General features: G+C 59.2%; 3 protein-coding genes across 3 annotated transcripts in view; 1 reads left to right on the top strand and 2 right to left on the bottom strand.

Moving 5' to 3' along the window:
* Window positions 1-645, bottom strand: part of PHF13 (PHD finger protein 13) — a 4,963-nt gene extending 4,318 nt beyond the window's left edge. Inside the window, exons 1-2 of the mRNA XM_027668690.1 lie at window positions 618-645; window positions 160-454 (exon numbers count right to left, since the gene is read on the bottom strand). Of these exons, the coding sequence (XP_027524491.1) occupies window positions 160-454; window positions 618-645 (323 nt within the window). The remainder of the gene's footprint in view (window positions 1-159; window positions 455-617) is intronic.
* Window positions 1-6,738, top strand: part of KLHL21 (kelch like family member 21) — a 7,317-nt gene extending 579 nt beyond the window's left edge. The window contains exons 2-5 of the mRNA XM_027668707.1: window positions 637-1,679; window positions 2,916-3,321; window positions 4,757-4,829; window positions 5,175-6,738. Of these exons, the coding sequence (XP_027524508.1) occupies window positions 644-1,679; window positions 2,916-3,321; window positions 4,757-4,829; window positions 5,175-5,468 (1,809 nt within the window). The 5' untranslated portion in view covers window positions 637-643 and the 3' untranslated portion in view covers window positions 5,469-6,738. The remainder of the gene's footprint in view (window positions 1-636; window positions 1,680-2,915; window positions 3,322-4,756; window positions 4,830-5,174) is intronic.
* A 747-nt stretch (window positions 6,739-7,485) lies between these two features.
* The window catches only part of ZBTB48 (zinc finger and BTB domain containing 48), an 8,901-nt gene continuing 5,045 nt past the window's right edge, over window positions 7,486-11,341 (bottom strand). The window contains exons 2-10 of the mRNA XM_027668689.1: window positions 11,051-11,265; window positions 10,249-10,360; window positions 9,789-9,881; window positions 9,385-9,471; window positions 8,897-9,051; window positions 8,583-8,719; window positions 8,140-8,304; window positions 7,924-8,012; window positions 7,486-7,836 (exon numbers count right to left, since the gene is read on the bottom strand). Of these exons, the coding sequence (XP_027524490.1) occupies window positions 7,543-7,836; window positions 7,924-8,012; window positions 8,140-8,304; window positions 8,583-8,719; window positions 8,897-9,051; window positions 9,385-9,471; window positions 9,789-9,881; window positions 10,249-10,360; window positions 11,051-11,265 (1,347 nt within the window). The 3' untranslated portion in view covers window positions 7,486-7,542. The remainder of the gene's footprint in view (window positions 7,837-7,923; window positions 8,013-8,139; window positions 8,305-8,582; window positions 8,720-8,896; window positions 9,052-9,384; window positions 9,472-9,788; window positions 9,882-10,248; window positions 10,361-11,050; window positions 11,266-11,341) is intronic.

The raw sequence follows: 11,341 nt of genomic DNA, 5'->3' as shown, positions 1-11,341 counted from the left end.
GGGGCGGGGGCGGCGCCGGCAGCGGCGAACGGAGCGGGGAGCGGAGCGGGGAGCGGGGCGAAGAGCGGAGCGGTGAGCGGGGCCCGGGGGCGCCGGGGCGGTTCTCACCGGGTGGCGGCGGGCGCGGGCCCGAGAGGGAGGTGGCGGCTCTGTGCTCACCGCGGGGCCCGGCTGGTGGCGGCGGTGGGACGGGCGGCGACGGGACGGGCCGGGCAGGGCGCGGGAGCCTCGGCTCCGGGCCGGGCCCGGCCCTGCCGCCCGCGGTAACGGCGGCGCCCGGAGCCGTGCTCAGAGCGGGGCTCCGGCGGTGCCGCCCGCTCTCGGGGCCGCCCCGCTGCCTTTGCGCTGCCGTCGGGCGGCTCCCGCTGGGGGCCAGCCCGGGGCTGGGGGCACGGGGCTGAGCGGGGTGGCTGCGGAGCTGCGGGACCCGGGGACCGGCCCGAGCGGGGCCGCGCTGGGGGAGGCGGTGCCGCGTTACGCAGCGGCCGCACCCGGGGGTTGTCGGCCGGGACCGGCACGGGACGGGCTCCCCGAGCCCGCCCGCCGCCTCCTTCCCCGGTTTCCCTTTCCCGCCCCGGGAGCCTGCTGGGGATCGGCTCCAGCGGCTCCGCGCTGACCCGGGTGCGCTCCCCGCAGGCACGGCATGGCGACCGGCGCGGGCACCGGCGGGACGGCGGCGGCGGCGGCCTCGGCGGCAGGAGAACCGGCGCACGCGGTGTCGCTGCTGCGGGGTCTGAGCGCGCTGCGGGCCGAGCGGAGCCTGCTGGACGTGACGGTGGTGGCCGGCGGGCGGGAGTTCGGGGCTCACCGCGCCGTCCTGGCCGCGGCCTCGGGATATTTCCGCGCCATGTTCGGCGGGGCCCTGCGCGAGGCGCGGGCCGAGCGAGTGCGGCTGCACGGCGTGGAGCCCGAGTGCCTGGCGCGGCTGCTCGACTTCGCGTACACCGGCCGCGTGGGCCGGCTGGGCCCCGACATCGCCGAGCGCCTGCTGCGCGCCGCCGACCTGCTGCAGTTCCCCGCCGTCAAGGAGGCCTGCGGCGCCTGGCTGGCACGGCAGCTGGAGCCCGCCAACGCCCTGGACATGCAGGACTTCGCCGAAGCCTTTGCGTGCCCGGCACTGGCGGCTGCTGCCCACCGCTTCGTGCTGCGGCACGTGGGTGAGCTGGGCGCCCAGCTGGAGCGGCTGCCGCTGCCGCGCCTCCTCTCCTACCTGCGGGACGACGGGCTCTGCGTCCCCAAGGAGGAGGCCGCCTTCCAGCTGGCGCTGCGCTGGGTGCGCGCCGACCCCGCCACCCGCGCCCCGCTGCTACCCCAGCTCCTGGCCCACGTCCGCCTGCCCTTTGTGCGCCGCTTCTACCTGCTGGCCCACGTGGAGAGCGAGCCGCTGGTGGCCCGCTGCCCGCCCTGCCTGCGCCTCCTGCGTGAGGCCCGTGACTTCCAGGCTGCCCGTCTCGACCGCCACGACCGGGGGCCCTGCGCCCGCATGCGCCCCCGGCCCTCCACCGGCCTCGCTGAGATCCTCGTCCTCGTTGGCGGCTGCGACCGCGACTGTGACGAGCTCGTCACCGTCGACTGCTACAACCCCCGCACCGGCCACTGGCGCTACTTGGCCGAGTTCCCCGAGCACCTGGGCGGGGGCTACAGCGTTGCTGCGCTGGGCAACGACATCTATGTCACTGGTAAGGCACACAGGGCGTGAGGGTACCCGCTAGGGTGCAGATTCCTCTCAAATATGTGGGTTCTAGCAGTGAGACTTGGCCTTTCCTGGGAAGCAGGGAGTTTGGGACTCAGCTTGGGTGTCTGCAGCCTGCTGGCAGGCACAGAGACTTCTGGAGTTGGTGCTGGATTTAGCAGCTGGTCTCAGTCCAGGAGCTATTTTGTCATGACTAATGCTGCTGAGCACGTGGGCAGAAGTCACAGATCTTGTAGTTAGAATTTTCTAACTGTCACTCTGGGGGATATGGGTTACTTTAAGAGGGTTTTGAGTTTCTATCTGTGAAGAAGGTGTTTGGTTTCAGAGCCCTGTGAATCACAAGCCAGGCCACTTGCTTGAGGCATAGGTGTGTCAGAAAGCCCCGGGTTCCTTAGCCAGCCCCCGTGAGTCACAGTACCTTCCTCTGCACAAATCCTGCCTCCTTGCAGTCCGCTGGGGCTACAATTACTTCTGTCAAGGTGACACCAATGTATAAATTCAGCTGTTAATCTGTATGCAGATGCCTCCTTTGAACTACATCCCCATAGCTGGAGCAGCAGCTGTAACAAACCCAGGAAACCAGGCGCGGTGGAACAGCATGCCCTGGGTGTGCAGGACATGCTGGCAGAGTTTTGAAGGACAGGTCTTACGCAGTTGATCAGAAAACTCTGTGTTCTTTAGTCACAAGCAGAAAACAAGGCTCTGCTTTAAGGGCAGGGTCGTAAAAATGGCTTGTTTGGTACAGATGCCCTTACATCCCTTGGGAGCTTCTTGGAGTGATCCCTGGTGGGTCTGTGGAGACCAGTCCTGCCAAGAGCCATGTGCGAGGCTGCTGCTGGGGATCTTGGGTCGTTCTGCTTAGTGTCAGTGTGTTGCAGGCAGGGCCAGGAGGTTCCCAAGCTGCCGTTAGTGCTGCTGCCTCAGCAGCTTCTGGGCAGCAATGGAGCAGGGGCCACAAAATGGGAGAGAAGCGGGAGTTTAGAGGATGGAGGTGGTGAAACTTGGGAGACTCATTTTGATTCGTGGCTGAGTATGGACTAGGGAGGACGTGGGAGAAATCCTTCCTGGCTTGCTGGAAACAGTGCAAAACTTGCAGGAGGGGCTGTGTGCGGAAGGTGTAGCTGCAGCTGTAGGAAAGGTGCTGGTGCCGAGCCAAGTGCTCTCCACCGTCGCCCTTGGCTGTGCAGAGCCCGGCTCTGACACGTGTCGTGCTGTGCCACAGGGGGCTCAGACGGGTCCAGGCTGTACGACTGCGTCTGGAGGTACAATTCCAGCGTGAACGAGTGGACGGAGGTGTCGCCCATGCTGAAAGCCAGGGAATACCACAGCTCCACAGTCCTGGATGGACTGCTCTACGTAGTTGCCTCTGACAGCACAGAGCGCTACGACCACACGCTGGACAGCTGGGAAGCCCTGCAGCCCATGCTGTACCCCATGGACAACTGCTCCACCACCTCGTGCCGCGGGAAGCTGTTCGCCATCGGCTCCCTGGCTGGAAAAGAGTCCATGGTCATGCAGTGCTACGATCCCGACAGCGACCTCTGGTCCCTTGTCAACTGCGGCCACCTGCCCCCCTGGTCCTTTGCCCCAAAAACTGTCACGCTCAACGGCCTCATGTACTTCATAAGGTGAGTAGTGGGAGCCATCACCTCCCTCCCATGTCCCCGTGGGGAGGGCCTGGAGCTTCCCTGGGAAGGTGTGTGGGATTTTGGAGGTATTGGAGGGAGGGCACTGTGCTGGGACAGCACTGCAGTGCTTCCCCTGATGGTACTGGTGGGGCTACCCTTAAAATTGTGTAAAAATGTCTGAGTGTAACCTCGGACTGGGGAACAGCCAGGTGTAAATCTGGCTGAAGTCAGCAGCGCTGCTTGGAAATTGGCTTCTCGGATTCCTTGGCTCCTGGTTCAGCCCCCCTCGCTGCTATAAATAAGCACATAAGCTCCAAGAAAACATTAAACTGTAGCACAGGAGAGGACATCTTCCGTCTCAGCAGCGATAAGAAGGCTGAAGATGAAGTGATTGGTCACTATTTTTAAGTGCCTTTCCAAACTGGGACTTAATTACCCATCTGAAGCTGTCCTGATGGCGCAGATACTTCAGTTATCCGCTTAATTAAAAATAAACGGGAAGGCATGCTAGGGCTGGAGCGTTCATCTCCCTCCCTGTGTTGACTCTGAGCAAACAGAGACTTCTGTGAGGGCCTCCAGCCACTTCTCTTTTTTTAATCTCCTCTTGGCTTTGCATAAAGCAGCAGCTTTGGCCCAAGACCTTTTATTTGATCCCTTTGGGTCCAGCTAAGTGTCTTGCTGGCATCTCTTTGAGTCACCTGGTTTCAGTTTGTCCTGCCGGGGTGTTGCAGCTGTTCAACTCTTTGTCACAAGCTGATTCCATAGAATTTCCTTTTTCTTACCCCTTTAAAATACTGATGGTTGACAGTTCAGGATTTCGGATCACTTGTACATCTGCAGGAGTCAGTGAGGAGATGATCGGGGTCAGGTGTTCTCCCCTCATTTCATGTGCTGTGCATGGGCTGCTGCTCCATGTAGAGCTATGGGATAATCTTTGGAGGGCAGAGGAATAGGTAACAAGTAGAAATGGCAAATTCAGTTTTTGGTTTGTTTTAATAGCTTAGGCTAAAGCCTCTGAGTGATGATCCCTTGTGCTGGGACTGTTTTATACCAGTAAATGTAGCACAGCAGTGAGGCTCAGGCATTCTCTGCAGCCACCCTAGAGCCGATCTGGAGCCGGCCCTGCCTGGAGCTGCCTCACAACCTCTCGATTCTGTCTGTACCAGAACTGTCTTGGAAGGACTGACAGCTCCTCTTCAGCTGCCCTGACCTTGTCCTCCTCACATTCTTGTGTCAGTGTCTCTGCGTCGCAAACCCCCCTCACCTGTCACTGTCGCCCTCCTGTCTGGCAAGTGGGGCGGGTGAGAGAAGCCTTGGGGGATTATGATGTCCCTCTAGCTCTTCTCTCATCCCACCCACCTAAATTTGGCATTGGCGAAGAACTTGAGCAGAGTTTCTAGAATGCAGAAGAGTAATTTTGTGTTCTCTTCCCCAGAGACGACTCGGCTGAAGTGGATGTTTACAATCCAGCAAAGAATGAGTGGGATAAAATCCCTGCCATGCTTCAGGTAGGACATTTTCCATCCTCCAGGGTGCCTTAAGTATTACAAATGGGTTTCATTTACCTTTGGAAAATGAAGAGCTCTTTTGATCAGAACCCCTTGCACGTGGAGTAGGTTTAAATGTACTGGAGTCATGGGGAGAACAAAGTCCTGAATGTGGCAGCATGTCCGGGTGTTCAGCCCAGCACGTGAGAGCTGTGGGCAGTGCTGCCTCAGAGCCTGAGCTGCCGCTGGGGGACATGGAACCTCCTCCAAGGAGCAGCACCCACCAGACTGCACCCACCCCTTCAGTCAGCTGCCAGATTGGGCAAACACCCCTGATTGTGGTGTGTATTTATTGTTACTTTGCAGGTTCACGTTGGGGGAAGTGTGGCCGTGCTTGGCGGGAAGCTCTATGTCTCCGGGGGCTATGATAACACATTTGAACTCTCAGATGTCCTGGAAGCCTATGACCCTGAGACACGAATGTGGAGCGTGGTGGGCCGGCTGCCCGAGCCCATCTTCTGGCACGGCAGCGTCAGCATATTCCGGCAGTTCATGCCAGAAACCCCACAGGAGGACGACAGCATCACGCTGGACAACACCATCAGCTTGAGCAGGCAGACCCAAAACCTTCACAACCAGAACCTCAATGAACTGCCTTAGCACAGGAAGCAGCCTGACATAAGTCCCTCATCCAGAACCTGGGCTGCTTCGGGAGAAGGCTGAGGCAAACCAGTGCTTGGAAACAAAACCGTACTGATCACAGAGGGAATGGGAACTCTGGCTGTTGGATGTGCTGCTGTGTGACCGCAGGCAGTGAGGCCTCTGCTGCTCCCTCAGCCCTTTGCTGCCTGCAGGGACCCGACATCCCCGGGGAAAATGATCGCACTGACCCACACCACAGCACCACCACTGACAGCTTGTGACCAGACACCTTTCACTGGGAGCTCCTTCACCCCATAATACTTTGTTTGCCACCAAACTGCTTCCTTCAGTTTCTTTTTTGGGAGGGGTCTGTCTGGTAAGACAGTGGTCTGGACCCCCCCTCTGTTCTGTGCCTCAGAGGGAGACAAGCTTTCTGTGCACGTGTTGGGATTGAAAGGTAGTTATTTTAGGGTTTTTTTTCTTCTTTTTGTTTGGGGTTTGCATATTTTTTGGCCTGTGTAAGATTTGCCTTTATACTTGCCCAAGTGCCCTGACCAGGTGGGCTGTTTATCTACCTTTGCTGAAGAGCAGCTGCGTGGTTTATTTGTGGAATGTTTCTGGAACAAGCAGAGGCCGAACCTGTGGCACAACTCCCCAGGAGTGAGTGTCACATCTTCAGGAGAACCTTGAAGTGTGACAGCAGCTCAGGCGTAGCTGGATGCATTTGCTTTTTTGGTCTTTTATTTTTAACCAATAGAGGAGAAGTCTGTATTTTAAACTGAATTCGGAGATGGAAAGCCCACATACCCGACCACTGCACTCCTCAGCCGGGGGAACCCACGCTGTTCCTCAGTCTGGAACACTGACAGTGCCTTGAGACCACGCGCCGGGGTGCAGCCCGTGGGCCCCTGTGGGCAGAGCCTGGCGGGGGGACACTGGGGCCTGCAATTCGGGGCATCTGCTGCTTTTCTGGGAGCAGCCTGTCCGTGCTGTGCCGTGCCTGCGGAGCTGGACAGTGCTGCAGCCCGAGGTATTTCTGCTGAGCTATAAATAGTGCTCGCTGCTGGACCCCCAACCCCACCCGCTGAGCAGCTACAGATAACTATTTATTTTTTGTAGAATTCATTGTGTTGAATCCTCCAGTACAGTTGAACTCCATCCTTTGAAACAAAGGCATTTTACATTTGCAGATAATGTATTTTTATTCTCATAGTTTGTTTTTAAATTTACTTGCAGCTGTCAAGTTAAATAAAACCTGTTACACAATTCTGTCGTCTGCGAAGGGAAAGGGCCTGGAGTGAAATTTTAGTGGGACTGTCTCATTCTGGGTACGCTTAAAACAGAGCCTCTCTGCCTCCTTGCTGAGTAGAGGGGGAAGGTGGAGAGAGCAGGGCTGAGACTCTGGAGGTGAGGGTACACACAGGGATCTCTCCCACCCTGGCACCACTCAGGAATGGTTATAACTCCCCCAGCAACCCTGGATCATGTTATTTGGGACAGAGATAAGTCCCTACCCCTGACCACAGGAGCTCAGGCACTGTGTGGCTGCTGAAGTGTGTTTCAAGTGAACTTGCAGCTCCATTATCTCAATGCTGAGCAGACACAGGTCCTGCCCCACCTGTAATGGGGGAGAGAAACAGCAACTGACAGAAGCTTGACAAAATAAAGGAGAAATAAGGCACAAGTTTAACGGAGGAAACAATCCTTTCACATGCGTTAAAGGAAAGGACAGAGCTGCTCTCTCTGGGGGAAGCTGAGCTTTAATCTTTAATCAGGAGCAGGGTAAGAGGGCTGGAGGAAAGGGGCTCCTCCAGCACCAGCTCCTCTGGTGTCAGAAAGTGATTCACAGTATGACACAAGCAGGTCAGTCCAATCCCCCTGCACGGCGCACAGGCACTGACTGGAGTGGCCCTTTTGCACCATTTCTTCATTTGACACTCAATCACATCATCATGGTGACTTCCCTGTAGTCTGGGGTGAGAGACTGGCAGGGAAGAAGGGGAGGGGACGGATGCACAACTCGAAAGAACAAGTGTGGCAGAGATTGGCTCAGCCCAAGACTTTACTGTGTTTCAGTGGAAGGGTGGCTGCACTACGTCTCACAGTCTTCAGGAATCGTTGTCGTTATAATCAGAGATTGCTCAATCACATCCGCCGTGGAGAAGTTATCTGAGCACAGTCTCTGCGCAGGAACCTCCTCAGGCAGTGGCCTGTGGGCCAGTGACTCCACAATCACCTCGGCCGAGCCCACCTCCAGCTCTGGTGGCGGCTGCAGCACCACCATCACATCCTTCTCGTCCTCGATGATCAAGTTCCTCAGCTTCCGCTGCCGTGGGTTGTAGTTCTCCACGCGGTCGTGGATCTCCATGTGGCGCCTCAAGTGAGCCTGTGAAGGAAGGGACGTGCAGAGGGGCCCGGTGAGGGCCGGCTCCCTGGCACAGCCCAGAGGCCCCAGAGCTGGGGAAGGGCTCACCTGCCGCGTGAACTTGTAGCCACACTCAGTGCACTCAAACTTCCTCACGCCCTTGTGCCGGCGGATATGGACGCGCAGCTGTTCCACTGCTGGGAAGGGAAGTGAGAGCCCGTGGGCAGCAGCTCCACACTGTACCTGCTCGCAGTGATGCCAAGCTGCCCGCGGGAAGGAGGCGGCTCCTGTGGAGCCCTGCGAAAGCCGGAGCCCCAGCGTTACCTTTGAACGTCTTCCCGCAGATGTGGCAGAAGTGGGGCCGCCCCTCCTGGTGCCGGCTGGCGATGTGTCTCAGCAGCGGCCCCTTCTCCGTGAAACGCTGCTCACAAAACTCACAGCTGAAGGGCCGCTCGCCGGTGTGCGTCCGATTGTGCTTGTCCAGGCTCGCTGCCATTATCAGGGGCAGAGAGGGGGAGAGCAGCCAGTCAGTGGCATGGCACGTGCCCCCCATCCCAGCAACTGGGCCAGAAAGGCAAGTGCAGCATAAGCTCCATGGGAAACACCAGCTTGTTCCCCTTCTGTGCCACGAGGGCAGTGGAGGTGACTTGGTGTCAGCCTGCACTCACAAGAGCATGGCTTTGCTCCTGGGGAAGCCGCTTTCTGGAGGTCCTGGATGCCAGAGCATGGCGCTTGGCATGACCTGCCCCAGCAGCACCCAGGGGTACCTTGTGTCCGGAAGGTCTTGCCGCAAAGGTGGCACTGGAAGGGCTTCTCGCCAGTGTGTGTGCGCAGGTGCATGTTGAGGTTGGCTTTCTGCGTGAAGGCGTGGTGGCAGAACTCACACACATAGGGCCGCTCGTTTCTGTGGGCAGGGAAAACCCACCGTGACTTCTCCCTCCACCGGCTTCAACCCCTCGGGTCTCAGCCCAGCACCTCCGGGAAGGGAGCACTCCCTTCAGCCAACCCCCAGTCCCATAGGGGAGGGAGCACAGCCAGAAGAGGCAGGGTGACATAAGGGAGGACGTGGGTCACATCGTACCTGTGCTTGGCCTTGATGTGCATCTGCAGGCCATTGCGGCTCGAGGCCCTGTGCCCGCACTCCTCACACACAAACAGCTTCTCTCCACGGTGCTTGAAGGCCTCATGCAGGCGCAGCTCTGTCCGGGACAGAAAGCACTTGGAGCAGGTTGAGCACTGCAAGGCCACAGGAGAGGGGGGTTAGGGTACACCCACACCAGACCCACTTGTGCCCAACACCTGGCACTCCCCTGGCTGCTCCAGGGCCCTTCCTGCGGCAGCCACAGCAGCACCCCTGGCCTCAGAGACACCCAGTGAGATGGGACAGCCCAAGAGGCAAAATGCTGGTCAGTGCTCAGGTCTATCAGCTGCTCCTGTACACAAAAAAGCCTGTTTCCAGCAGCTCTGTGTCCCCCTGCCTCACTAACAGAGCCAGACGGGCCATGGGCACTATTCCCTAGGTCAGGTGTGTGTGCAGGATCATCCCCTCCCCGATACCGTGGTCCCTACCGCGTGGGGCTTGGGTGCACCATGCAGCTTTATCATGTGGCTCTGCAGATCCTTCTTCTGCATGAACTGCTGCGAGCATGAGGAGCACTGCGAGAAAAGAGAGGGAGGTCAGCTTCCAGTTGCCCCCAAAGAGTGGTTACAGAGCAAGGAGGACCAGTGGGGGAGCAGAACAGATTCCTCGTACAGCTGCAGGAAGCAGGTGGCTGTGGTGTCTCCCTGGAGCACGTTCCAGCTCAGAGACAGGGAATGACCCTTAGTGGGCTGTCACAGACGGGGGAAGGAAGCTGGAGGGCTCAGCTCCCCGATGGGCTGGGCCAGGCTGCCCCAGAAGGCAAACGCTCACTCCCACTCTGTGCCAGTGTCCAGCAGCATCCACGGGGATGCCGGATGCCGGCACTGCTCACCTTGTATGGCATTTCCCCGGTGTGTGACACCATGTGCAGCCGCAGCTCCATCCGCCGCTTGAACACCTCCGGGCACGCTGAGCACGTGAACACCTACGAGAGACAGGGCGGGATCAGCTTCTGCAGGAGCCAGAGCCCAGCCCGGAGCCCGCGGCCCAGCCCCTGCCAGGCACGTGGCACAGCGCTCAGCCTGCACCCGCAGGACCCGCGTCTCGTGCAGCACAGAGTGTCCTGGCACGCTGGAACACACATTGGGCACATCGGGCACAAGCTGATGCCGTCCTGGTCCCAGCCATGGGGGTCCCAGCCCCAGGGGCCCTGGCTATGGAATGTGTGCCATGTGGTGCTGATAGGTGTCTGTTCAGAGCTGAGCATGGCCTGGGGCTCGGAAAAGGCTCCAGTTCCCTTCCTGATGGATGGCAGCTGCACTCCAGCCCAGTGGGGCAGCTCCTGGGAGTACCTGTTCTGATCGGTTCATGCAGTTCCTGGCTTCATGTTCCATGAGATTCTCTTTTCTAAAGTAACATTTGCCACACTTGGAACACTCAAATGGCTTCTCTCCAGTATGTTTCCTGGGGGGATACAAATGGAGAACCCCATCACTGCCTGTCCAACAGCAAATGCACAGACAGGTGTGAGAGGACACAGGGAAAGGTGAGGCAGGTTCTTGCCCATGTCCCCCCAGTGCCACTATTCACAGTCACCCTAAAGCTGCTTTTATGCCACTTTCGGGGCCCCTCAGAGCATGGTCAGACTGTCAGTGCCCACTGCGCTCCGCAGAATCTTGATTCTGCAGGGCCAAGGTTTGCCCCCACACAGGACTGAAGTGAAACTCGAGAACTCAGGGCAGGGCCCTGCCCTGCTTTCAGAGATCCAGCCCAGAGATCCTCACAGAGCTCGGCTACATGTTCCCCACAGCCCCCGAAATCCAGCCCAGCCCGGGCTGATCTGACAGCCTACAAGGACGATTTGCCATTGCCCACCTGCAGCCAGCACAGCCCCTGAGGAGCCCCCACTGCCGCCTTCCTGAGCCGCAGCCCAGGACAGTCACTGCAGCTCTGATATGTTTCAGAGACATATAATCCCTCCCACAGGTCAGAGCACCCCCAGGGACAGAGGGGACCCTCCTTTCCATCCCGAGGAATGGCGTTGGGACCAGCTGGCAAAACTGTGGTCGCCCTTTCCCCCCCGGGAAGGGACCGAGCCGCGGGGGCGGCGCATCCTCCGCGCGCGCAAGAGGAAGGAGAAGTCGGAGCGTTTACCTGTTGTGCACTTTAAGGTAATATTTGCTGAGGAAGGTTTTATGACATGTGGGGCACTCTACCGGCACCGCTGTACCTTTTCTGCTTCCCGGCGCCTTTCCCGGGGCGGGGGGGCTCTTTTTGCTCCGCAGCGCCTTTTTCTCGGACAATTGCTCGGCGTCGCCGTCCCCCCGCCCGCCGCCGCCCGCCGCCTCCGCCGGGGCCGGGGGGGAGCCCTGCGAGGGAACAGCGGCGTCACCGCGCCGCCCCCGCCGCCGGGCCCCGGCCCCGCCGCCCCCCTCCCGCCCCCCC

Source organism: Corapipo altera, unplaced genomic scaffold, assembly GCF_003945725.1.
Source record: "Corapipo altera isolate COAL_440 unplaced genomic scaffold, ASM394572v1 304, whole genome shotgun sequence".
Taxonomy (NCBI): Eukaryota; Metazoa; Chordata; class Aves; order Passeriformes; family Pipridae; genus Corapipo; species Corapipo altera.
The sequence above is the reverse complement of the archived record's forward strand: the minus strand, read 5'-3'. Positions and strand labels throughout refer to the sequence as shown.